At 41.5% G+C, this 27,659-nt stretch overlaps 1 protein-coding gene across 2 annotated transcripts; it reads left to right on the top strand.

Annotated features, from left to right (window-relative positions):
• On the top strand, positions 1-27,514 carry pld1a (phospholipase D1a). Of its 2 annotated transcripts, XM_061696227.1 has the most exons (27): positions 1-155; positions 7,243-7,449; positions 8,456-8,625; positions 9,705-9,847; positions 10,896-11,007; positions 12,062-12,127; positions 12,337-12,395; positions 12,840-12,932; positions 13,501-13,653; positions 13,837-13,986; positions 14,772-14,855; positions 15,201-15,282; positions 16,339-16,449; positions 16,530-16,715; positions 17,342-17,383; positions 17,506-17,719; positions 17,817-17,945; positions 18,439-18,557; positions 20,045-20,158; positions 20,883-20,993; positions 22,082-22,170; positions 22,533-22,646; positions 22,745-22,794; positions 23,117-23,251; positions 23,384-23,537; positions 25,175-25,292; positions 25,563-27,514. In XM_061696227.1, the coding sequence occupies exons 2-27, from the start codon at positions 7,278-7,280 to the stop codon at positions 25,785-25,787; spliced, it is 3,195 nt and encodes a 1,064-aa protein (XP_061552211.1). In that variant the 5' UTR covers positions 1-155; positions 7,243-7,277; the 3' UTR covers positions 25,788-27,514. The 2 variants fall into 2 exon arrangements, with proteins under 2 accessions (XP_061552211.1, XP_061552213.1); XM_061696229.1 differs by lacking the exons at positions 23,117-23,251; positions 23,384-23,537; positions 25,175-25,292; positions 25,563-27,514 and adding an exon at positions 22,894-23,101.
• The last annotated feature ends 145 nt before the right edge of the window (positions 27,515-27,659 follow it).

Here is a 27,659-nt window from a genome sequence, read left to right as displayed (position 1 = left end):
TTTCCTGACACCCGCGAGTGGAGGAGCGCTGTTGTTCTTGCTGCTTTCTTCACTTTTACCGTGTTTTTTGTTGTTGTTGTTGTTGTTGTTGTTGTCCTCACCAAGTGGACCGAACTAAAGAAAACATGTGGACTTCACGTCCACCCAAAGAGCAGGTAGGTGACGTTTCACGTCGCTTTCTCGTTTCGGCGGCGCGGTTGTTCTATTTGTGTCTTTTTTTGGGGGGTGTCAGTGTCTGCGAGCACTCCAAATGGACACTTTTACCGCCCCAAAATGTCTTGCTGCTCTTCTTTTCACATATCATTATTACTTTGTTTGTGTGTCGACACTGACAGAAACAGAGAGTTGTGTAAGTTTCCACAGGTGTTTGCTCACACACAGACACACACCCATTGGGGACGTGTAGTTGCTGGAATGTCATGGATAGATTGGAATATTGGAGTACAGTAACACATTCTTAATTCGCCCTCAGTGTGTGTGTGTGTGTGTGTGTGTGTGTTCGCTCGACCGTGTCATTCCATGTTTCTCCCAACAGCATCATCAGCCCTGTCTGTTTTGTTTTCCCCCATGACCAAACAGGTGGCATGGCGCCCTAGTGGTTAGCACCTCTGCTTTGCGGTTCGGGGTTTGAATCTGGGCTCCGGCCTCCCTGTGCGGAGTTTGCACGTGGTTTACATCCTCCCACATTCCATACGCCGCATGTCAGTGAGGTTCATTAATTAAAGGCTCAGTGAGTGTTAATGGTTGTCGTAAAGCGTAAGCCCCCGCCTTGAAAAGAAAATGCATATTTGTAGATGAGCAGCTCTGGCGTTTGTACAAAGTCCAAAAAGCCAACTTGGGTTCAATGTATTCCAGATGTGCAACTGCAAACAGTGTGCTGCATTTGGAATAATTTATAGCGCTATTGAACCACACACACACACACACACACACAAAAAAAGACTTTTGACTGTACGATTTCCAATCCAAGCCTCGAGAGGGAAGCGCGCCTCTACCCGGCCTAAAATGAAATGCTCGAGGTTTACCTAAAATTGAAAGTTATTCCGATGTTTTGCAGCTGTGAGTAAAGACAGGGTGCAAAAGTTCGCTAACTGTCATGCAAGTCTGAAAATAAGTTCGTGACATAAGACTGGAATCAAAATGTATTAAAACTAAGGCTAAAGGCTAAGCTCTCGATTTACCGGTTGATCTACGTTCCTACCCTCACCTTTGGTCACCTAAAGAACGAGATCGCGGATACAAGAGGCCGAATTGAGTTTTCTCCGCAGGCTGTCCGGGCTTTTCACGAGAGATAAGGTGAGAAGTTCGGTCGTCCGGGATGGGCTCCGAGTCGAGACGCTGCTCCTCTGCATCGAGAGGAGCCAGATGAGGTAGCCGGGGCATCTGGTTAGGATTCCCCTTGGACGGCGCCGAGGTGTTCCGGGCACGTCCCACCGGGAGGAGGCCCTGGGAATTTTTTATTTCCCCTCTGGAAAAGATATTACCCCCCCCAGTTGAGTTGAACATGTTATAGTTCATATTAATGGTGGAAAAGATTTAGAAATGATTTATCTTGGTCTCATTTCTATATATCACAAAAAGCTGGCATTTGAACTGGGCGTTTTGTAGACTTTTTATATCCATAGTACCAAGAATTTAAAGTTATGGTAGACTTTTTGTGTGTTGTTGTTGTTGTTTTTTTTTTAACTTGTAGGCCAATTAATTGACTTTTGTTCACATAGTCTACGTGGCTTTAAGTGAGCTTTTTTAAAACAGAGCGCTTTTCCTCCTCTCTGCTGTGTTACGGTAACCAGGGCGTGTCCAAAAGTGGTCTGGACACAAGCGACAGGCTTTGAATTTTGGCTCCGTCACGGTCACGATGACATGAGCGACGACCACGCCGACCAAAAAGACCGTGCGAGCGGTTCCCCCGACTCCCTCGGTGGCACAATGGCGCCTTGTGTTGGCGCCGCTACGGCGATGACCATGACTGCTCCCTCGTTGTCACTGGCGCCTCCTGGAGCGTCCCTGTCACCCCCCCGCCACCCTCTTTTCCCTCGGATTAGATAATAGGCAGCTTTAGTGTGGGCAGAAAGAGAGGTGACACAGACCTCCTCTCTCTCGATCCTTCTCTCTTTCGCCCATCTTCTCCATTTGTACCATCTGCGCCACGAGGAGCTTGGCACCGCACGCTCCGTTAACGCTACATTGACGAGCTTTGCGTTGTATCTATGGATCAATGCGCGATTGTGCCACTAATATAAAGCACACTCGGATCTTACTGGCACGGAATCCGGCACGTGTGTTCATCATGACAGGATGCTCTGAAATCAATGAGGAACCTACGCCGGTAGTCGTCATTCTGGACCATATCCAGGGAGACGGAGTCACACGCATTCACCGTCTTTGGTCGACCTGTTCCGATTGGACCCTGTCCTGTTAAACCGCTGTATGGTCTTCGCCACCGTTCCCCAGCTCAGTTTCAGCGTGTTGGCAATCTTGGTGGAAAAAGTGTTGCCAGGCAGTGTTTTTTCACGCATCCTAAATTAAATTAAATTAAAACTGGCCTATTGTCATGCTGGTAAGGACATGTCAAAGCACAGTCGGTGCTATGACTCAATCGGTTTCAGACAATCGAAAATCTGAAGAAAGTAATTCCTGGAAAGGGCAAAATAAAGGCAGAAAATGTCACATTGCTTAATTAAATTACAATTATCAACATTTAAATTTAATTGAATTTTATTTAAGGTGGTGCCTTTACTCAAACTTACAAAGCATTTTTAGCCAATCAGAATCCTGAAGAAAGTCATTTCCAGAAATCACATTGTAAAGGCACAAATTTACACAGGTGAAGGTGGAATTTTCACACTGGCAGCCTAAGTTAAATTGAACTAAACATGATTTCATTTATAAATGGTATTTATGTTCTCGGTATCACATCATGGTGGTTCTGCAGATCAATATGTTTTAAAGGCTCTGTAGTGCGTGGCAAGAGAGGATTTCTTCCCGGCGTCCAGCCATCCTCCTCACGTCTTCTTCACCCACTCAACATGCTTTTTTTTTTTTTTTTTTTTTTTTCTTTTTTCTCCCCTCCTGCCCGACGATTCCCCCCCCCCCGTGTGCATTTCAACTAAGTGACATTTAAGAAGCGCTGTTAATATTCATACGTCAAGCTGCTGGCCGCCGTTTTAAAAATCACCATGACAACGGGACAGGAAGCAGGAAGTCAGGGAAGGGAGCGATAACTTGTGTTCTTGTTATAATCTCACCTCGACCGCGATGGAGTGCCAGGTTGCACGGATGCACTTTTTGTGTGTGAGTCTCTGTTTGTGTGTGCGTGTGCGTGTATCGGCCAGCGGTGTGTACATGCAAACACTGAGCCCTGGCCCTGCATTCCAGCACCCCCTGCAGTTAACCTCCGTGTGGGTCTTGCTGACGGGAGGTCATGGTTATTCTTAGAGCTGGGAGATAGCGCAGTACTATCATAAATTATTACATTGAAACTAAGAGTGCCTTCGCCTCGCTCTCTTTTTAGTCAGTCAATTTTATGTAAAGCGAACGAGATACAACCCTGCAACAATCATCCTCCTGGTTAACCCATGCAAAAGTTATGCGCTTCCTGCTATTTCTAGGTATTCAGTTAAGCAGATGTTAGTCTTTAATCTTTGCTGGTTTCCCACTTCCATTGTTTTCCTGCTCAAAAACTTTGACGATTAATAGCAGCCTCTATGGTCCGACATTGTAATAAACAAATTGTGTCAAATTGTTGATTAAATCAAATGAAAAGAAATACATTTAAAATAATTTAAATCATTTAAAATGTAATTGTCAAATTGTGTCATTCAAAAGGATCATTTCTGTTAACAACTGCTACTGCAATAACTGTTAAAAACTACAACTACCTCTAACAACTGCTACTCACTGCTGACCAAACTACTACTAACAACAACAACTACTGCTAAATACTACTGCTCGCAACAACTAATAACAATTGCAAACAATAAAAACTACTAACATCTGTCAACAACTGCTACTACAGTAACTGCTAACGACTACTACAACTCCTTCTGTCATTCTCTAACAACCGATTACAATAGTGTCAAACAACAAAAAACTACTAGCAATTGCTAACATCAACTGCTACTACAACAATTGCTAACCATACCTACCAAAAATGACTAAATCTTTATTCTTAATATAACAACAGCCAATTAGAACAATTGCAAACAACTGCTAACAACTGCTTCTTAAACAACTGCTAGCAACAACTATTAACAACAACTGTTAGCAATAAATACCAGCCACAACTACTACTGCTAAAACAGCTACTGCTGACTGCTACTGCTAACAACAGCTGCTAATGGTCACTTCAACTGTTGCACATAAACACGTTTGATGAACAAATGTTCAAAGAGTTTGAGTGGGTGAATGAAAATGCCGTGAGGGACTTGTAGCGACTCTTTTGAGGGTCGGTGCGTGTCTGAACGTGTCCGGAAGTTGGGAATGTTAACTGTTGCCGTTTGTTCTCGTGTGACATTCAGTGATATTTTTAATGGGTTGTAGGCTGATTTACTTTTCAATATTCATAAAAAATATACTGTGTGTATGTGTGTGTATATATATATATATATATATATATATATATATATATATATATATATATATATATATATATATATATATGAATATGTGGCCACTTTTCAGGGCATTCAATGACAAATCTCCAATACATGTGTACACACAACAACTACGATAAACAGCTACTAACAACAACTGTCAACAAACTACAACTGCTAGCAACAACTACTAACAACTGCTTAAAATCAACGGCAAACAACACCTACGACTAGTACAACTACTACTCCTACCAAAACGGCTATCAAATACAAACAGCTATTAACAAACCGCAACTGTAAACAATTGCTACTACAACAACAACTAACAACTACTACGACTACAACAACGGCTAACAGCTACTATATCGAGTGTACTTCTACAACAGCAATTGCTCACAGCGACTACTACTAACAAAAAGCAAAAACTGCTAACAACTACTTCTAACAATGACTACCAACGATCATTTTTACAACTATTAACAGACTACTGCTGACAGCAACTGCACACGGCTGCTACTTTGAAAAACTACAAACAAATCCATGCATTGTCGCACAATAACAACCGCTAACAACAATTGCTTCGACAACTACTACAGCAATTTCTAACTGCAGCCAACTACGACTACAACCACTTCAACTGCTAAAATCTATTGCTCCTACTGTACGACGACAACTACTACGAATAAAACTGCTAACAACATGTATAAGTAATGCTGCTCAAAACTGCAAACGGTACTAGTTGATAAAGTGACTGATTTAAGAGATGACATTGTGAAGTGAAACGCATGCACAGAATTTCTAGTAAGGCTCGTCCTGAAGAAACACTTCAATCTTCTTTTCAGACTGCCGAGTCAGCTGCTTTCCTTCTTTTTATTAACAGAGTAACGCCAACATGAGGCAATCTCGGATGACTGCGCATGTTGAATTCTGTATTGTGCATTTCTTTTGAGGATGTTTACCCCCCACCCGCCCCCAAAAAACAGGTTTAGCAAGTTGAAGACAATTTGTTTGATATAAGTGGTGTTAGTGTGCTTTGCTCAAATGAAAATGATCTGAAGAACTGTTCCGTTTCTGTTAATGTTATTTTATCCGCTTTGGAGTTCCAGGGATAATGGCGCACGTTTTGAATAGTTTCATGTCAAAGCGACAACCCTATTGATTGATGTTAATATGTGCATGACGTGTGGCATTAAATAAAACTCAAAATAAATTGCATTTTTATTTCAGTTGGGCATCAATTCGTTATGTATGAGGCTATTTTTTAAAGTGCAAGAATTGAGTATTTTGTTTTCCTCCATCCATTTTCTGAGCCGCTTCTCCTCACAAGGGTCGCGAGCGTGCTGGAGCCGCTCCCAGCGACCATCGGGAAGGAGGCGGGGTACACCCTGAACTGGTCGTCAGCCAATCGCAGGGCACACATAAACAAACAACCATTCGCACTCACATTCACACCTACGGGCAATTTCGAGTCGTCAATTAACCTATCATGCATGTTTTTGAGATGTGGGACGAAACCGGAGTGCCTGGAGAAAACCCACGCAGGCACGGAGAGAACATGCAAACTCCACACAGGCGGGGCCGGGGATCGAAACCCGGTCCTCAGAACGTCCACCGTGCCGCCTATTTTGTTTAAAAAAACAAAACAAATTAAAGAAGTAGAAGAAAAACAGCTTCTGCGAGCAAAAATAAAATGAAAAGAAATCTGAAAAACAGCTTCTTTATGTTGAAATGTAAAAATATAAAAATGTGACTAATAAATCAATAAAATTGATTTCAAAATCTGTAGAAAAACAGATAAAACATAAAAAAAAAATTAAAAAAAAAAAAATATATATATATTATTTAGGCGTGACAATAAAACAATGTAAAAAAAATTAAACCACTCCAAAGTAGAAGAAAATTAGGGAAACAAACCGCATCTATGGGCAAACAAATAAAAAATAGACCATTTAAAAAAAAAAAAAAAACATTTTATGGGTGAAAATAATAGAAACAAGTAAAGATTTGTATCGGTAAACAAGTGAAAGAAATCTGAAGCCTCCTAACTTCTCTTCCCTAAAAAAAATCAAAACAGATTTCTCTTTATTTGGGCTCAAAATAAAACAAATGGATTTAAAAAAAAAATACAGCTTCCATTGATTGATCAAACTTGTTTTTTTTGTTTCAAAAAATGAGATGATAAGAAATCCATATTTAATGTCATTGTTAACAGCATACTGTTTCTTGTCTTACTATGTCAAAATGACTGCTGTGAATAATGCCATTAAAGCAACAAAGCGAATGCGGTCCTAACACTTTATATACTACGGACACATACTGTAGATAAATACATGTATATAGAAAACTCACTTGTGAGCGTACTGGGCGTCGCAGCGGGAGTCTGTTAGCTGGTTGATGACGCCACGCTCAGTGTACACGCTCACAGCTCACTTGAGTCTGCAATGACGTCGCCCCTCTGACTCATTTGGGTGCAGCCCCAAAAGAAAAGTCACTCAGAACACGTCAGCTGACAAAGCCTTAAAACCCGTGAGCTAATATATTCCTGTTACTATTGTTTGGCCGCTCGGCGAGCTCCGCGTTCTACGCTTCGTTCGGTATCGTGCCCGTTAAGGGAAATGACAGTTTTGCTTTTCCACGCTCTTCTCAGGCGCGCCCGCGTCCGGGCTGCCGCGGCTGCTGAGCATGCTGGCCAAGGCTCCGCCTTCGACCAGCAGACTCGATCTGGTGAACGCCGAAAGTTCGGACGCAGCGGTGACTGACGGAATCGGGATGGCCGACTTCGTGGAGAGCTTGGATGCCCGGGAGTTAGACATCGACGATGGGGAGGAGGTGGACTACGAGGGAAACTGCCTGGGTACACTATGTGTATGAATATTACTATGGCTGCACCGTACAATTAACCTGTGTATCTCACCTGTTGCCATTCATACAACTGATTAATTACTTTGCCATCAACTAAACAGGCCCAGATTTCACACTACTACCACTTGACACTTCCAAATGTGTGATGAAATTGAGACAAGATCGTCATTATTTTAATATACAGTGGTGCATTGTTGTGTGCATTGTAATGACGAAAAATTATGTATTGTAATGAGGAAAAATAAAAATAGCACTCCATAATGTACTTTATACAAACATGCAGTAATGACATCATGAAATAGAATTTAAAAAAGAGTGAAACAGTTTTTGTCACACTGCATCAATTGTGCCGCTCCTTCTGGTGTGCCCGCCTTGGCCATCTGAAGGCAGACACACGGATGTACTGTTCATTGAGACGTCTCAAGTCCTCTCGCAGTTCATCAGTACGGCACTAATATTTGTTGTGCTTCACAGAGGATAAAGAATTTATGACTGAATACTCTCAAATTGTCTATGCGGATTGTCGGCGTTAGTGTTCAGTCCGATGCTTGAAGGGTTATAGCACGGCAACATCGATGCTATTTAGTATTAGCTTTAAGATGTCGGGCTTAAAGGCCGAGCAGTGTGGTTGTTTTAAATTCACGAGGAGTCATTCTCCGTTTTATGTTAAGTTTGACTTGAAAATGTGAAATATGTGCCTTGGCTCAATAGCCTAAAAGGTGGGAAATACTTTTCTAGACAATTGGACAACAGAAGAAACACAAAGATGGGCAAAACGAGTAGTTGTTATGTATAAAGTGATCTTGGGTGTTGTAAGACTATAATCAAACTAAATGTAATAGGAGCAGAAGTTGCTCTGAAGCACAGTAGCGTAGAGAGCATCTAAATCTTGGAAGGGAAGTCAAGATTCTTCAGCGTAGCGGCCCACTCGCTCCGCTCGCTTAAGCCTCCTACATGCACGACTCTCACCCCTGCCACCGGCCTCTCTGCTCCCCCAGAGGACTGCCGCATCCCGTTCTCGGCCGTGTACGCCACGGTGGGCTTCAAAGAGGCCGACGCCGAGGTCTTCCTTCCCACGGTGCCCATCACCGCCCGCATCCTGGAGGTGGAACGCTTCACGTCGGCGCAGGATCGCTTCAACCTGTCGCAGCACAGGAGCGTCAATAAGGTACATACCACGAATAAGAATAACACCTGACTTTTGGATTAGTTCCCCAATTGCGCAGTGTCACATTGCTTCCCCTTTGTGCAGGAAAGTTTTCATAAATTCTTCAAAATTTCCAGTTAAGACCATTATTTCCATGACATTCTCAATCACTTTTTATGTGGAACAGTTTGAATAAATCGCTCCCATTTTCCATTGAATTCCCACACATCCCCATGTATTTTCCACGATTTCCCCAAAGCCCCTAAATTCATTTCCCAGGGAATGCTTCCAATAAAATAGCAGAAATTTTCATTGTCTTTGTATATCGCTGGCGCCAGGTGGAAACCTCCGAAGTCCAAATATGGTCCATTTCATATTTTCAAATCAGTAGTACTATTACTCACTTGTTTGTACAAATTATTAACCAGTCTCAAGTTTGAAAATGGCTTGTTCTCTTTGACGATGCCCTGTTAATGGTTCAACAAACATGCATTTTTTTTTTCCCCCTGAAAAATTATGATTTTGGAGATGCGAGGATTCCGCCCGACCCCGATATGAAACCGTTTTAATAAATGACTCGAATTCTGGGCCCTGTAATGCCTCTTTTCACTCATTCCTAGGAAAAGGGGAACAGTTGACGATTTAAAAAAATCCCAATTCAACCTTCCAGTATACGTATGGGAAGTTTCCAAAATATTGGGCAATAATGGATAAACCTACATTTCTGTGTAATCCATGTACAGTAATTGCCCATCATCCTTCTGAAACAACTGGGATTATTATCCAATTTAACTTCCCCGGTAATGTTTCCCAAAAATGACCGGAAATTCTTCCACCCGCTTTGTACATGAAACAATTTCTGTTCTTAGGGCATCGAATCAATCGCAGCTGGGCTGTTGTGGTTGTCTCGGAAGACGTTTTGCCTCTCAACGAGCAGGCTCAGTTCACGCAACAACAAGCTAGTTAGGGCAGCAGTCGCCAGGCTAGTACTGCTGAGAATGAAATGACCTGGATGAGAGAGAATATTCACTGGCAATAATCGCTTTGCCGCAAATTGCCTCCAAATGTCCGGTTCATTCCTGTACATTCCCACCATGCAGTCTCTGCCCGCCGTGTTCAAGATCGAGATGAAGCACGGCGAGTTCACGTGGGTGGTGAAGAGGAAGGAGAAGCACTTTATGGAGCTGCACCGAGAGCTGAGGACGTACAAAACCTTCATGAGGATACCGCTGCCGTCGCGCAGGTCGGCCATGCCCACCTCATTTGCATGTTGGAAGCGTAACAGTTAACTAGATTGGCTCTGAAGTGATTCTTTATTTAGCTATTATTTATTTTGTTGTAACACTTAACCAAATGCGTTTTCTATCATTTATTTTAGTCATCGTATTACGTGATAAAACTATCTGTATATGAAAATACATACAACAAAAGAAAATATTTCTTGGTATCACAGATTTATCGCAACAAAAGCAAATTTATCGTTCCATTTGAAGAGGCGGCGTTCTTGCTAATGAGGAAGCTAATCCATAGCGATTCGTAATTCTCGAATTATAACAACACAACACAGTCTCCAACTGTTAAAACTTGTTTTTCCCCAATTGCCAATCCAATTCTGTTTCCATTTTCAGACTTTATCATCGTTCTATTCTCTTTATTTCTCTATAGGAGATACCGGGGGTCGGCAACCTTTTTGACATGGGGTGCCAGTTGGAAATTTTCTCGACAAGCGTACCGTAATCAACTCCAACGCAAAGTTTAATTATGACACAAAATCCCAAAACAATTCCGACATGCCTACATAAATCCCGCTTTCCATGCTTTGCAATGCGCAATGCGATAACTTGCTTCCGTCCTGTGATTTAAAAAATAAAATAAATAAATAAATGTTTTTTTTAACAGTGCTCAAAACTTTGAGGGAGCGCGTTCAAGACATTCACACAACATTGTCACAATATAAAGTGCACACAGAACGGTCTTTCAAAAATATTAAACCAGACTCTTGTGTCCATGACGACTGGAGTACCCGCTAGCTCAAAAACACTCGTAAGCTTTTAATAACGTGTCCTGTGTTGTTGACTTTACTTTATTGCGTCTGTGTCACAGTGTTCGACAGAACATTTATATCCGCAGCTCTGCCTTCAAAATGGCAAACTCACACACCCTGCTGTCAATTTATTCGTTCGAAGCGCGCTAGCCTGCGCAAACACCTGCGGGGCTGTGCCGTGCACCGCGACGACGCTTCGGAAGAGCAAATTCAGCGGATTCTCACCGGCCTTCTCCTTGTGTCGCAGCCACACGGTGAAAAGGAGGACGGTGAGGAAGAGCGAGGTGAGGGAGATGCCCTCGCTGCCCAGGGGCGGAGGAGACGAGCTGGTGCGAGACGAGCAGGTGTCCAGCAGGCGGGTACGTCAACACGCGGCGCAATGCGTGCCCATGGCTTCGTGATTCAAAACACACACTTTTTTTTTTTTTTGTGCAGTGTTTGTACCTTCACGGGTCACAAAATTAGGTACACCTGCCTGGTCCAGTGCAGGCGTGAGCAAAGCATAATCTGGCCCACTGAGCATTTGTATTATCAAGAGTCGTGGAATATGTGTTGCATTCATTTACCCGTTGTTTTTTTTTTCCTACACTTGGTCAATTAAAATGTGTTTATTAATGTTGTATTTTTTAGGCATTTATGTCACTCAGTAATTGGTTACTGTATTTAATACAAAACATAAAAATAAAAAATATTGGTAAAAATCACAATTTTACACATACTTTATTATTCATTTTGTTAAATAATTGCAGATAGTGAAAAATTCCTCTCAAAGAGACCAAGTGCTTGCTTCAAGCTTTATATTTTTTTCGGCGCTCCCATTTGAAGCTTATTGTCAAACTGAACACAAAAAAGAGAATTACATATTTTGTGTATTTAATTAAAAACACTTTCACTTTGCCTTACAAAACTTTGCGAGCTTAATGCTAACACACAATGCAAAATACCGTAGCAATTATAGTACAATGTTGTGATTATCATAAACCGTTAAATAAAACGTATTTAAACACAAGTGGTAGCAACACGTGTAGACAGACAATATAACTCAAAGGCATATATTCTTTATCCTCTGAAAAAGTGACTAATACTGCATTATTACATCTTAGTTGCAAGTCTTGTGTGTTTGATCAAGTCTATGTGGAGTAGGTCTGTATGTATTATACTGCCACCTGCTGGCCAAGTGCCAGTTCTCATTTTATGCTAATTACACAAATGTAAAAACAACTTGCATCACAAACAACAACAACCAATTGGAAGTTGTCTTGTGAAATGAATACGGTGTCAATAAAACAATGAGCATTTTTATCTTAACTGCTTGCCACTGCTCTTGCTGTACCTAATTAAGTGGTCGGGCGATTTTTGTCACGTTCCAGTACGCTCTAATGTTTGTGTGTCTGTGTATGTGTGTTTCGCCAGAGACAATTGGAGGACTATTTGAACAAGCTGCTGAAGATGGCTTTGTATCTCAAATATCACCACACTGTGAGCATCCCGTCATGCCAGCAAGTTGCCACGAGCTGCCGTCACTCATGTTAATAATGTTCACACGTTTTTGGAAATGTTTTTTTTTTTTTTTTTTTTTTGATGAGCGTATTTAGCGCTATATTAGGAGCCAGGTCTCTGCGTTTAATAGCTAAGCGGGATTCCAATTGCCACCCAGTGTGATGCCGCCGTCTGTTGTCGTTTCTCAGATGGAGTTCATTGACGTCAGCCAGCTGTCTTTCATTCACGACCTGGGCCCCAAAGGACTGTGAGCGCTTTGCTTTTCTTCACTGAAATCCAGTGAAAATTCAGATCAATATTTTAGGTTTTCAAATATATTCTTCAACGTACACAACTTTTTTTGTGAAAAAAAAAAACGTTTGTTTGGAGCTTTTTCCTGTTTCATTAGTAATCAGCAGTAGAACGTGGGTCGGTTTCCCCAAAAACGGCAGTTTTTTTTAACAGTTTTTGTAAACGGCAGTTTTTGTATTTGCATTGCTACATGTATTTTTATCCATTTTATATGAATCGTATTCAAAATGTATATGCTTTTCTTTAATCCATCTATTTTATTGTATTTTTATTTTTTATTTTTTACCAGTATATCTTATCGGTAACGACCCCAACCAACAGTGTATTGACTTTACTCCTTAAACCGCGTGTGTTGTCCTTATTGTGCGTTTGTATGTGTTTATTTGTGTGCGTGTTGCAGGGAAGGGATGATACACAAGCGCTCCGGGGGCCATCGTATCCCCGGCATGAACTGCTGTGGTCACACACAAGCCTGCTACCGCTGGTCCAAACGGTTTGTGCTCTCCTCTTTTTTTCCTCTGTCTTCTATTTCTTTTCTCTCGCTCCCTTGTTTGTCCTCAAACCGGTTTATTAGCTAGTTAGTTAGTTGGCGGAAAATTCCCATTTCAGTAGTCGGATAACTGTCACAATCTCAGTATGAATGCATTTATGGTGACCAGATGTCTATTTTTAGTTTATCCATTCACGGTTGGCATGTATTATTTCTAACTCTTTGTTCTTAGTCCTTTTTTTTCCTGATTGGTATTTCGTACGATGTTTTTCGTGTTCTCGCTGCCTCTTTCTTTTTATCACAGCCAAATGATTACGTGAGCATTTTTTTTACAATGTATTGCGAGAACACAAACAAATAATCCCACACGTTTGGAAGGCTCCGTCAAGCCACCTACGGCTCCGTGATGATTGGCTTCCCGCAGTCCTCCTCTGCCCAAAAAAAAAACAATAATAACAACAACAAAAAAACAGCAAGCAACATAAAGCATGATCACACGTCCACCAAAGGTTTACACAAAGCCACGCACGATGACGATAATGTTTGTGTGTGTGCTTGTGTCGTGCATTAGGTGGCTGGTGGTGAAGGACTCGTTCCTGCTGTACATGAAGCCCGACTCGGGGGCCATCTCCTTTGTGCTGCTGGTGGACAAAGAGTTCAGCATCAAGATGGACTCCAAAGACACCGAGACCAAGCACGGGGTCAGGATTGACAGTCTTTCCAGGTGTGTGCGTGTTGGTGGGTGACCTCGTCTTTCGATCTTAACGTGACGCCGCTACGTGTTGCTACTGAAAATGGCGATCCTCAAAAGACACAGTTGCGCACCGCCGCAGGCTACAAGCGCGATGATTACCAGCTGCAACTGTCATGCCAACATTAGTTTAAAGTGTACGTCATGTGCGCGCAGGACGCTGGTGTTCAAATGCAGCAGCTACCGACACGCCCGCTGGTGGGGTCAGAGCATCGAGAGCTTCGTCAGGAATCACGGCAAGGCCTTCCTGCGGGCTCACCGCTTCGGCTCCTTTGCGCAGGAGCAGGAAAACATTCCTGCCAAATGGTCAGTGCGGTCGTACAAAATGTGTTATATGTCGTTTTTAGGAAGGTATTTGTTTTGAAAGGGCAATGCGCTTTACAGTTCTTTGCGACTCAAGTCCCGAGTTGGGCTTTCCTGTGTGAAATATATAATAAGCTACGAGCACTTTACAATGAAGTCCATCGCTGCGCGAATAAAAATAAATGCACACTACTACCATTCTAACAGTTTGCCAAAGAGGGTTTTGATTTCACACTTCAAGGTGGCAGATTTTAATTTGAACTGTTACCCGACACAATTATTGTCGTTTTATTTCTCATAATTCATATTTTTTTAAATAATTATGTATTATTTGACATTATTTTTTCAAACAAACTTGTAATTTTATAAGAATGCCATGCAAGTCTTATTTTTTTTCAAGAAAAAAACTGCCATATATTTACAAGGAAAAGGTCACATTGAAAAATAAATGATTTGATTGTATTTCCTTTTCTGGATGCAACCTCTTTATGCCGTGTTACTATTTTTCTTTAGTGATTGGCTTAGGACAAGCCACATGGTCATACCGCCTTCCGGTGAGGCACGTGGTGTCCATTTACGACAGAATTATATTTACTAAAAATAATAATCATAGTAATACTAACTTTATTTGTATAGCATCTTTCTAAACACAGTAACAAGGTGCTTCACAATAAAAATCAGTCAATAAAAATGGGGAAAAAAATAGGGCTCGTTGCCCTATAAAAGAGCTGCATGTACAGTATTGTGCTTTATGAACATATTGGTGACTGAGTGACTCCGCCGTGCAGGTACGTGAACGGAAAGACTTACATGGAGGACGTGGCTGATGCGTTGGAAGAGGCCAGAGAGGAAATCTTCATTACCGACTGGTGGTGAGTGTCGTGAGTTGCTCGTTGCTAAGCTAAAAAAAAAAAAAGGGAAGGAAACCAACACAGCGGCTTGCGGGGAGGCTTACGCTGGCGCTCAGTCACTTAGCATCGAAAATAAACTTGACAATCTACGGATATGTTGATGTCGTTATGCACTACGTAACTGGGCTTGTGGTCTCAGCTATTTTATTTTTATGTGTAACGTGAGCCAGTGGAATTGCGCACACGTGCGCTGCGGATGCTAACGTGAGCCACAGACGGTGACAAGCCGCAACGTTAGGAATATCTTCGGTTTCACAAACATTCCGTCGGAATATGAAATATAATGAAGGGTTTATATCGGTCCAGGCTGAGTCCAGAGATCTTCCTGAAGAGACCTGTGGTGGAGGGAAACCGCTGGAGGCTGGACTGCATCCTCAGGCGTAAAGCTGTAAGTGAAGATGCACTCACTTGCCAACAGCAGGCCAATGTGACACGCTTTCACAGTCACTTGTTGCTGGGCAGACTTCATAGGGTACGGCGTAATCCTGCGAGAATGAGGCATATTTTTTGAAGTAAAATAGTATTTTCCCAAGACAAATTTTGTTAATCTTATGAGAAAACATTTTTATGGTTAAAGAGAGGATGTATTTTTTTTCTTGAAAGAAATTGCAATCTTATGCGAATTGTGCCATATTTTTTTTTTTTTTTTTACCTGAAAGTTGTCTTCTTTTTTTTACAAGAAAAAATATTTTTCTTTTAGATTTTTTTTTTTTTTTTTTAATGAGAATTGTTCATCAAAATATTGCCTTGTTTCTTTTAGAATGTCATTTGTTTTTGACAAAAGGATTATTTTTTCCAGAAGAAAAAAGTTCTATTCGTTTAAGGAAAAAAGTAATCTTGTGAGCATAATTCTTTTATGAAAAAAAATCTGAATATCAAGACATTCATTCTACATGTAAGGAGACAAAATGTCACTTCAACAAAGAAAAAAAGCGCACAAGAGTAAGTCAAATTTGTATTTTTTTCCTAGAGAATTTTGGTTAATCTCATGAGAATGTCATATTTTTCACAAAAAGAAAAAAAAATAAGAAAGAATAATTATTTTTACTGGATTTTTTGGGGGCTTTGTTTAAAAAAAAAAAAAAAAGCAATCTTATGAGCATAGTGCCATATTTCTATGAGGAAAAAGTATTTTTTTCTAGAATTTGTTTGAATCTTATGAAAACAGTGCTGTATTTCTTTTCTTAGAAAATGTCATATTGTTTCGACTGTTACCCGATCTTGGTAATAATCTAATGTAGCGGCGCCAAAACGCAGATTATTATTATTTTTTCATTCTTTTCTTGAGTTGAACTTGAGAAGATCCTGCACATTGCTCTTCTTCATCTTCCTTGACTTCCCCTCCTCAAATAAGTGTTATTCTCATTGTATTGTGCTTTTATTCCCTCAAAAACAATCCAACTGTGTTCTCCCAATTTGAACAACTTCATGTGTGTGCCTGCAGCAACAAGGAGTGCGTGTCTTTGTGATGCTGTACAAGGAAGTGGAGCTGGCATTGGGCATCAACTCGGGCTACAGCAAGAGAACCCTCATGCACCTACACCCCAACATCAAGGTACGTTCGCCCGTGTACCTAATGTTGTGGCCGGCGAGTGTATCGCATTTACAACTTCCTCCCTGTGCGCGCGGTGTCAGGTGATGCGCCACCCGGATCACGTGTCCTCCTCCGTCTACCTGTGGGCGCATCACGAGAAGATCGTCGTCGTCGACCAATCGGCGGCCTTCGTGGGCGGGATCGACCTGGCGTACGGTCGTTGGGACGACCGGGAGCACCGGCTGACGGACGTCGGCAGCGTGACGCGCTCCGTGGCGCTCGAACAGGTCAGACACACACGCGCGCATTCTGTTTGTGGGAATTCTGTAGCTCTTTTGTTTCCATAGGTAATAATGGTAGCGAGAAATAAATGATTATTATTATTATTATTTTTTTAAATCCACAATAAATAATAATGACATATAATGTGCATGGTAATAGAAAAAAAAATAACATTTTAGTTTATTTATGTTAAAAATAATTTTACAAACGTTGTTTGAGTGAGGAAATAATAATAATAATAATAATGAGGATAATAATAATGATGGTGATTATGATGATGATGATAGTAAGGCTTTTTATAGGCTAACAGGCTCTTCTTTTCTGTAGTAAATCATACATTTTATACATTTTTAATTACTTTTTCAATAAATTACAAAAACATTATATATTATAAACAAATTACATTTTATTTTATTAATATTTCTGTATATCATACATGGTTTTTGTCCTTAGGAAATAATGATAATAGAAATTATTATATATTTTTATGTTTTTAAATTGAAATAGCTAAAAAAAAAAAATAACTTTTTTTTTTACCAGACTCTTATTTTTAGAATAAAAAAAAAAAACAATGATAAAACTTTTTTTGTCATAAGGGTATAATCATGTTAATAGACATCATCTGTTCCAGGGTCACAACGTGGCCATCATACAACCTTTATCAGCTGTACAGGTAAAGTTTTAACATTTTTACCAGTCCCACAATTGTAAAAAAAAAAAAAGAAGTTAACCACTGTAAAACGTCTGTCTGTCTGTCTGTCTGTTAAACGTTTTACCCGTCGTCTTCTTCTTCAGGCCGCTTCTGCCAACGCTCCGTCCAGCAAGGCGGCGCCCCCTGTCGACGGCGTGTCGCGCAGCAACGGACGCGGGACGCCCACCGGAGACCCCGTGGACCTGCCCAAGCTGAAGGGCGTCGGCCGCAGCCGGCGCGCTCGCTTCAGCTTGTACCGACACCTGCACAAGCACACCATGCAGCACGCAGACAGCGTCAGCAGCGTGGACAGCTCGGGTACGACAAACGTTCAGTCAATTCCGCTCGTGACTCAGTTTTCCCCGCTTTGTGCCTGAATCTGAATTTGTGTGTGTGTGTGTGTGTGTGTTAATAGGGAGTGGCTCGGTGCGAAGCCTCAAAACGGGTGTGGGAGAGTTGCAGGGAAACACTCGCTTCTGGCATGGAAAAGACTACTGCAACTTTGTCTACAGGGACTGGATTCAGCTGGAAAAACCTTTTGACGGTGTGTGCAGCAGTTATTAAATATGATCCGATAACGACGGTAAAGAAAAATACAGCTAGCGAGGAAAAACTAAGCTGTTGCAAAGATGCTATTGATTTGCAGTGGGCCTCGTTCTCAAATACAGTGGCGCCTCGACTTACAAATGACCCGACTTGCGTGTTTTTTGCGGATGCACGGATGTTTTTCTGTTTTGAGTTGCGAGCAAAACAACTAAAAATTAAAATGAGTTCACGAGCGCTAGCTATGATGGCGATGATGTGAACTTCACAAGAATTCTTCGAGACTTGCTTGCAGGTCGTGGAATTGCTAGCTTAATGCTAACACACGACGCAAAACGCCATAGATAAGCCACCCAAACTGGCATCAATGTCTCGCTAGTGATATCGCTTAACACAACGGATATTTGAAATGACGTTACTTTTAGAGAGGTTGCGTTTTTATGAGACAAAGTCGTAATGATTATGCCCTCGTCCCCCGCCCGTGCTGTGTGCAGACTTCATCGACAGGTACACAACTCCCAGAATGCCGTGGCATGACATCGCCTCGGTGGTGCACGGCAGAGCTGCTCGTGACGTGGCGCGCCACTTCATTCAGCGTTGGAACTTCACCAAGGCATGTACAGCATTCATCTACTGGATTATTATTATTGTTATTGCCAATAATAACAATATTGGAATCATAACAAATAGTACGGACGTTAACAAAAAGTGGACATTTCTTCAATTAGTATGATAATATGTACTCTAATATAGATGTAGTGTATAAAGATGAAGACAGATAATAAAAGTAAATGTTCTTTAATAATTTTTAATTAAATTTATGACGACTATTAATCATGATTTTACTATAAAATAACATAATAAAATTGATTGCTAGCAGGAGTTTGGTAGAAAAAGAAGCCAAGTGCTTACTTCAAACAAAGCGTATTAAAAGTTGCGTATTTAACAAAAAAAACAAAAAAACAACGTAACTTTGCCTCGGGAATTTCTCCCTGCTTGATGCTAAGGCACAATGCAAAACACCATCGACAGGCTAACGAACGGCATCGATGTCGCGCTGTGATAACCCTTTAAGCAACGGATATTTGTACACAAACAATACAGCGACACATTTAGACAGACAATATAACTATAATCTCTCTATATATTCTTTCTCCTCTGTGGAAAAACAACTCGTATTACTGCAGCTTACTGCGCAGTTGTGATTGTCTTCTTCATGCATATCCATCCATCCATCCATCCATCCATCCATCCATTGTCTATACCGCTTTATGGGAGCGCTGGAGCCCATCCCAGCTGTCTTCGGGCAGGAGGCGGGGCACACCCCGAACCGGTCGCCAGCCAATCGCAGGGCACATACAAACAAACTGCTATTCACGCTCACGTTCACACCTACGGGCAATTTGGAGTCTTCAGTCAACCTAGCACGCATGTTTTTGGGATGTGAGAGGAAACCGGAGTGCCCGGAGAAAAGCCTCGCAGGCACGGGGAGAACATGCAAACTCCACACAGGCGGGGCCGGGGATCGAACCCCGGTCCGAAAAACTGTGAGGCAGATGTGCTAACCAGTCAAGTGTCTGTATTGTACTTCCCCCTGGTGGCCAAGGCAGGCACACCAGAAGAAGCCACACAATCAATGAATCATGACGTGCAAGCAGTTTGTTTTGTTTGTTTGTTTGTTTTGTCCTTTAAACAGGCTTAATTTACTTTATGTATTTGTGACTTTCACGTTGTCAATTTGCATTGTTGCCATTCTGTTGGTTCAAATATATAAAATTTGTAGAGAATTTTTCTTTCTCACTCATTGTGCTGGAATGTTTCCACAAAAAGATAATCATTCACTTGAGGTGACGTGACACCTTTTTGTGTCTCGCTACACACGCACGCACACACACACACACACACACACACACACACACACACACACACACACACACACACAGGTCAATAAACACTCCCTTGTTTAAATTCAAGGGAATGTCTCACTGCAAGTGTGGAAAAAGTACATTGACTTTCCCACCCATGCGTTCCACTGTGAGGTCACACCTTCTCACCCCCCAACCTTCTCCTCCTCCTCCTCCTCCCTTCTTCCTCCTCCAGATCATGAAGCCAAAGTACCGTTCCCTGTCTTATCCATTCCTGCTGCCAAAGTCTCACTCCGGCGCCACTGAGCTCAGATACCAAGTGCCCGACTGTGTGCATGCCAAAGTGCAGGTAAGAGGACCCTGCGATCGGGGTTATAAAGGTTTGGGCTTTATTAACCACAACGACTGCGAAGGAAGCCTTCAAAAAATATATATATATATATTGTAATAAAGTACGCGCTCCTGCATTAACCGGCATGTCTGCGAGGGCTGCTGGAGGGACACAAAAGAGAGTCCGTGGGCCAAAAACAACATTACGTAACTCGTGAAAAAAAAAAAGAAGAAATAAATTTTAAAAAAAAAGAAGCTAACAACCTTGTTTTTTTTGTTCTTTGGTGCCACTTATGAAATATAGTTTGACAGATTTAAACATATTTATGTACGGGTGGGTGGTTAACCAGTTAAACCTATTGAACTAGCGTCTTTGTCGCTACTATTCTTAGACCAAACAAATGGCCGCATTTTAAAAATAGTCAAAGTTTACATTAGAAACTACTGTAGTTGCAGGCCCCCGAAACCAGTTTCACTTAGCAGCTTGAAATTTGGTCGACACGTCGACCATGTGGATACACACCAAAAAGTCCTGCCTGAAAGGACACAGGAGGTCTGCCATTTTGATTCAAAGGAGCCATTTTAGGGTCTTCCTTATTCATTGAATGTGTATCAAGGATGGATTTTTAATTCAGCTTTAGTATTGGAGCTCTCACTGTGTACCTAAGGAAGTGTGCCGTGAGTGTAGAACGGTGAAAGGGGAGCTAACGGTCTTTTCTTATTTATTTTTTTTCCTCTGTAAGGTTTTGCGGTCATCGGCCGATTGGTCGGCCGGCATAAAGTACCACGAGGAGTCCATCCACAACGCATACATCCAAGTCATAGCCAAGAGCAAACACTACATCTACATTGAGGTAAAAAAAAAGAACTACTCCAACGTGAGGATGTTATCCTTTTTAACCTGTTTTTTTTTTTTGGATAGAAAACACTACATCTGAGTTAAGATTAACCTCATACGAAAGCGTAAGAAATACTCGAATTTAAGCTCAAATATTTATCTTGAGTTATTTGAATTGCGCATTGTTTTTCTGATTTTGTTTCTGTTTTATCGGCAAGAGCAAAGCCTACATCTACATTGATTTAAACCGAAATTAAATACTGTGTAATTGCTAACTTTAATTATTTTCACTGTGCATTATATTTTCCCATTTTGTTATATTTCAATGTTAATTAATGTAATATTGGATTTTTTTTCCTTTAAAAAAAAAAAAGTGCAAAAAGCTATTCACTTCAAAGTAAACTATAGTAATTATCAAAATATTAATAAAGTTGATCAAATAATTGCATCCAAAAAAGAAACTTATAGTTTACTCTATTTTATTTTGAATTTATTGGAAATTTTTGGTCATTGTGATTAGATTTGCAACAATTAATCAATTAATCCTTTATTTTGCTAATCGATTAATCATTTCGAGGCCTTATATAACTTAAAATTGTCCGAATTCTCTGAATTTCAGCCTCTCGGCAGTACATATTCTCGGATTTCTGTAGTCCTGCATGCAATTAGAATGACTATTATTAGTGTTTAATCAAAAGAAGACATTTGCAAACATCCGGTTTTACTTTTGAAAACAATGATCAACATATTTGCCAATTTTCTGACATGTCACCGACCAAACCACAAGTTATGTTTGTGCCTTTTCTGCACTGTCAATCTGAAATAATGTCCTGTTTTTTTTTTTTTTTTTTTTTTAAAAAGGGACAAGGGACTTTTATAAAAAAAAAAAAAAATTCGATTCATCGATCAAGCGAATAACTAATCAAAAGATTAGTCGATTTTTAAAGTAATCATTAGTTGCAGCTGAGATTATCTTTTAACAAGTGCAATGTACCTTATTTGTACCACAATACCTCCAATGTAGGACTACTTAGTTGTACAATACATTCCATGTACCATTACTCTTAGTACACAAATAAATGAAGCATCTCCGTATTTTTGCAGAACCAGTTCTTCATCAGCTGTGCTGACAACCGGATGGTGTACAACAAGATCGGAGACGCCATCATCGAGAGGATCCTCAGAGCGCACAAGTACCCGAAGAAGCCACTTTATTTTGTGTTGAGAACCTGTGTTCCCTTCAAAACGATTAGAATGCTCTCTTTTGCAACTAACTGAACAAAATGTTTATTATCGTGGTGGAGAAATGCGCTCGATCACATCGTTTCGTTACATTATTACCTCTGCCAAGCACGCAAAGCACAAAGTGGTCATGTTTAGCTCGCCGTTTGTCGCTAAGCGAGTTAGTTCGCAGGATTACGCAAAACCATTCAAAGAGCATTCATACGGGAAAGTGAGAAACTGTGAAATATTATAGTACAGCTCTCAACTGGGTGTACCTAATGAAGTGTCCAGCCTTGCCGTAACTGACGTGCGCCATCGTATGTGCGGGCAGGGAGGGCAGGAAGTATCGCGTGTACGTGGTGACCCCCCTGCTCCCCGGCTTCGAGGGGGACATCACCACCGGCGGGGGAAACGCCATCCAGGCCGTCATGCACTTCAATTACAGGTGAAGCGCAATGATGATGCTTTTTTATGTAGAAAGAAAGTGTTGGAACTGACTGTATTTTTGTTGTTGTTGTTGTTTTTTTTTTTTTTTTTTTAAAGAACTATGATCCGAGGGGACTACTCCATCATTTCCCAGCTGAAGAAGGAGAGTAAGTACGGCATCACGTGTTACTTCAAAGCGGAATGCCCCCCCGAAAATAGAACAAAACTCGGAGTTGAAACTCTTGTCGCGTCCGCAAATCTTGCAGGGCTTTGGCACAGTGAGCGTCCAAGGGGGCTTTATTTCCTGCGCCACCACATAAGGGCAAAGGACAACCGTGATGATGGATGATTTATTTAGGGATGTGGCAATCTAACGTTTTCACTTTTTTTACAAATACATTGTGTTCTAGTTGCTCTGTATTTCCCAGCCTTATAGTCATATTTGGCCGAGAGTCTGATATACGGTCGCGCTCTTCCCCCCCCCCGCAGTGGACGACCATTGGATGAACTACATCTCCTTCGCCGGCCTGCGGACGCACGCCGAGCTGGAGGGCCGCCTGGTGACGGAGCTCATCTACGTGCACAGCAAGATGCTCATCGCCGACGACAATACCGTCATCATCGGTGCGGCACACTGACGCCTTCTTGTGAAATTTGCATAAGCGCGAGCTGAACGCCTTGAAGCTTTGTACTCTTGTGCCACCCGCTGGCTACAAAGGACCAGTACACGGCAACGTTCTGATTATTTTCCATCAGGCTCGGCCAACATCAACGACAGGAGCATGCTGGGTAAGCGCGACAGCGAGGTGGCGGTCATCGTGGAAGACGCGGAAAAGGTGGCTTCGGTGATGGACGGACGCGAGTTCGAGGCCGGCCCGTATGCTCTTGGGCTGCGTCTGGAGTGCTTTAGGTGAGAGATTTATGCATTGCGTACACCCATTTTCTGTGTCACTTGTCCTCGTCAGGGTCACGGGTCAGCTGGAACCCATCCCATCTGATTTTGCGCGAGAAGCAGCGTACGGTGGGCTGGTCACCGGCTAATCACATAACCCCTGACACTTACATTTACACCTGGGAACAATTTAGTATTGAGTAAACCTAACATGAATGTCTTTGGGATGTCGGAGGTAGCCGGAGTACCCGGAGAAAACCAAAACAAAAGCTGAAACTTACCCAAAACCTTCTCCTGTCATACGCGGTGGCTTTAAGTGCATGTGTTTTGTGTTGTTGTCCATCTCAATTTGTTGCTGATGGTGAGATTTTGCTGTAAAAGCAATATCATGGTCAGGAACGTAACATGCTCATCTGCCATTGTTGTTGCTAATAAATCATGGCACGCCATAACTGGGACAATCCCACCATTGTCCTGGAAATAATGCCAGTTGGATTGAATGAAGTCTGATCTCCATCTAGTGGACAAACGGCACAAGAACATCATTTTGATTGACTCCGACACTGAGCAGCATTTACTGTTTCATGAGGAAGTAAGACTATAATATCATCGGCAAAACTATGGCTGATTATGATTATTTTGAAAATAATCTGATTAATAGGTCGGGTTCTTTAAAACTTTATTAACGTCGCTTTAGCCATATTGCACTAAGCAGCCAGCACAAAACTTGTACCGCTGTCTTTGGTCACAATAAGTTACACTTCTGTGTTTATCATCATATTTTTCTTCTGTTACCTATCTGTGTTGGCGTCGCAAAAAAGCCACAGAAAAAGCAAAACACACTTGAGAGTTACCGTAATTTCTCGTGTGTAATGCGCATTTTTCCCCCCCAAAAATGTCAAATGTCAATAGTGCGCATTATACATAGGTATAGGGTAAAATGAAAAGAAAACTTTCACCTTTTATAAATATATGCCGCCATCTAGAGGTTATGAAAAATATGTACACTTTCATTCCAATGTCAGCGCCACCTAGAGGTTATGAGAAAAGCGTAGCCTACACTTTCATTCCAATATGACAGGGGTACTACGTATGACTGCATATACTTACTGTATGCACAGTTGTGCTCATAAGTTTACATACCTTGGCAGAATTTGTGAAATATTGCTTTTTAAAATTATTATTATTATTTTTTTAAATATGACTGAACAACAGCCATCGTTCATTTCTTTATGGTTATGTTTTGTTTAATGATAATGCTTTTCTGAAATGCTTGTTTTGCCTCGCCCTTCATGTTTTCTTTAAAGAATTGTAACCGTCTTACAAATTCTGCCTGGGTAATCAAACATATGAGCACAACTGTGTGTTTTCTCATTTACTAAATAAAAGTAAGGCTGTGAATTTCAAAATAAGAGCAAGTAAATTAAAAAAATGTATATGGTTCAGATAAAGTGCTTAAACTCATGCATTGTAAAAATGCATTATACATGGGTAGAAGGGTTTTCCAGAATTTTTAGGTCAACTTTGGTGGTGCGCATTATACACGAGAAATTACGATAAGCCATGAGATGTTCACTGAGCTGAAGATGCACAAAATATGCTGAAGTCTTGCAGATTTCCTCTGAAAATGTTTCTTTATTGTTGTTACTCCCCAGAACGATCCTCGGCGGGCACAGCGACGCCGCCATCGATCTCTCTGACCCCATCAGCGACCGCTTCTATAAGGAGGTGTGGATGACCACGGCCGGCCGCAACGCCACCATTTACGAGAAGGTACGAGAGACTGGACCAAAAATGCTTTCTCTGTGCTACTGTTTTCTTCGACAACTTACATATACAGAGGGTCCCCCCTTTTATGACGTACTTCCGTTCTAACGGCAGCGACGTAACTCAAATTTTGTCCCGAACTTGCTTCGTCTATCATGATACGCAAATGAAGTATGAAGGGGATAATTAAAGTAAATATTTGTATGGAAAACACTGCAATGCCATGCATATAAAAGTCCCAAGTACGGCGGTAAGTGTGCGTACGTTGCTCCGCAGGTGTTCCGCTGCCTTCCCTCCTCGCTGGTGCGCAACATGTCCGAGCTGGAGCGATACCAGTCGAAGCCCGGCCTGGCCCAGACCGACCTGAGCCGCGCTCGGGAGGAGCTGCGCAAGATCCGCGGCTTCCTGGTGCAGTTTCCTCTCGACTTCCTGTCGGAGCACAACCTCATGCCCTCGGTCGGAACCAAGGAAGCCATGGTGCCCACCGAGATATGGACGTAGGACTTTTAAAAGCCGGGTACTGGGACACTATCTAGCGTTTGCAGCGTTATTCAAGTGGAACAAATGGGACGGCACTTCCTGAGAAGCAATGTTTCAACAAAGGGACCAGCTCCTATTTTAAATGCAACCCGTATTACGCTGAGATGGCAATGCATGCGTAAGCGCATCGTGTGCATTAGGTTGCGTATGTGCTTCTTGGAGACAGATACTCTAATATACACCATGGGTGGGAACCATGAGGCTGAGATCGTTTAGCATTGCACATCTGTCTTGTGTATGTGGCTACAATTTGCTAGCAGAATCTCTAGAATTAGTTGTGCTTTTGAAGGAGCCGTGGAAATGGCCAAAATGACCCCAAATTAGCCGCTTGGAACCAAAATGGCAGACTTCCTGTGTCTTTTCCGGCACGGGATCTTGAGACTTTTTTGCGGGCTTACTCATGGTAGACATGCCTACGCAATTCCTTGTTGCAAAGTGAACCTGGCTGTGAGACGTTGTGCAGTTATTCGTTTCTTGTTTTATGGCGAGTCATCAAACTTCAGGCCTTGTTCCGCCCACATGCAATGGCGAAATCTCAAAATGTTCGCAATGCGGCGTCGCCCAACTTTGTCGTCGACAACGTTCAAATGCGGTAGCGATCAGAAAAGGAAATATCACGCGGGCAAGGTTGTTACTTTTGAAGGAGCCCTGAAAATGGTGACGATGAGCCTGAAATGGCCACTTTGAACCAAAATGGCGGACTCCCTTTGTCTTTTCAGGCATGGCTTCTTGAGACTTTTTTGTAGGTGTACTCGTGACAGACATGCTTACCAAATTTCATGTTGCCAAATGAATCGGGCGTTTGGGGCTGAATTTTCAAAAACGTTCAGAGGGGTCAAGCCCTTCAAAAACAACAACAACAACATTTGAGCACATAACTGTTATTTAAGCCACTATAATAGAAAGGTTTTATGTACTGTATCCTAATTTATGACGTCATAGCTGCGACGTCATCCTGCTGAAAGCGCGGTAACATCCCAGTCAGGAGAGACAATCTTTCCGCGTGTAATTCCATGATTTGCTCTGCAGGTGGTGCTGGTTTCTTACAAGTCCAGATTGTGCACTTGTTTTTGTTTGTTTGTTTGTTTGTTTTTTGTCCAAAACTCCCCTTCAGAATTTTTATTTCATATTCTAAGAAAATGCCCCCTTTTAATTGACCCATTTAATTGTTATATATATATTTGTATTAATGCTGTGGAAGGCAATTTTGTACTGAAACGTAACATTTCATACCAGAGCGATCAGCCATTTTCCAATGTGAATGTTGAGAACCACTCTTGTTATTTTCCAATATTAGCAGCTGGAACTTAAATGTATAAATATATACGGTATACGTCTGCTTTGAAGATGCTGGAAATTCATTATTCACACAGGTAACAATAATTTACACCCGTAATTTCTTGACTGGGACCATCGACTTTATAGTTTTCCAATCTTTAGTTTTGCATTGTACAGTTTTACCCGTCCTGTAGTCTGAACTGTATTTACATATGACGGTAATAATACTTATTTACGGAGAGTCAGCTGCTTGGGATAAATTGAAATTTATATGATGTAACAACCACAACTGTGTCTAACTTGAGTCTTTCTTCCGCTCTTAATGGTTTTGTACAGTCACATGTCTAATCTGTTCAATTCACTGTACTAACTTTAACCGGATGACCAATAAAAATAATCACTTGTTCACACCACGGACACTTTGTCTGAGCTTGCCTGAAAAAAAAAAATGAAAATACAATTAAAATGTAATGAAAAAATATATGAATTTATTTTATATTTTTACTTTTAACGAATTTACAAAAAATTCTAAGCTTATAGTTTGAATAATAACAA

Source organism: Phycodurus eques, chromosome 14 (genome assembly GCF_024500275.1).
Source record: "Phycodurus eques isolate BA_2022a chromosome 14, UOR_Pequ_1.1, whole genome shotgun sequence".
Classification (NCBI taxonomy): domain Eukaryota; kingdom Metazoa; phylum Chordata; class Actinopteri; order Syngnathiformes; family Syngnathidae; genus Phycodurus; species Phycodurus eques.
The sequence above is the reverse complement of the archived record's forward strand: the minus strand, read 5'-3'. Positions and strand labels throughout refer to the sequence as shown.

Bases quoted from the DNA above. Each gene is read 5' to 3' on its own strand.
- pld1a (XM_061696227.1), top strand. From the start codon at position 7,278: ATGCTGGCCAAGGCTCCGCCTTCGACCAGCAGACTCGATCTGGTGAAC. The intron at 11,008-12,061 runs GTACGTCAACAC...GTGTTTCGCCAG, and splicing joins AGCAGGTGTCCAGCAGGCGG to AGACAATTGGAGGACTATTT. The intron at 12,128-12,336 runs GTGAGCATCCCG...GTCGTTTCTCAG, and splicing joins ATCTCAAATATCACCACACT to ATGGAGTTCATTGACGTCAG.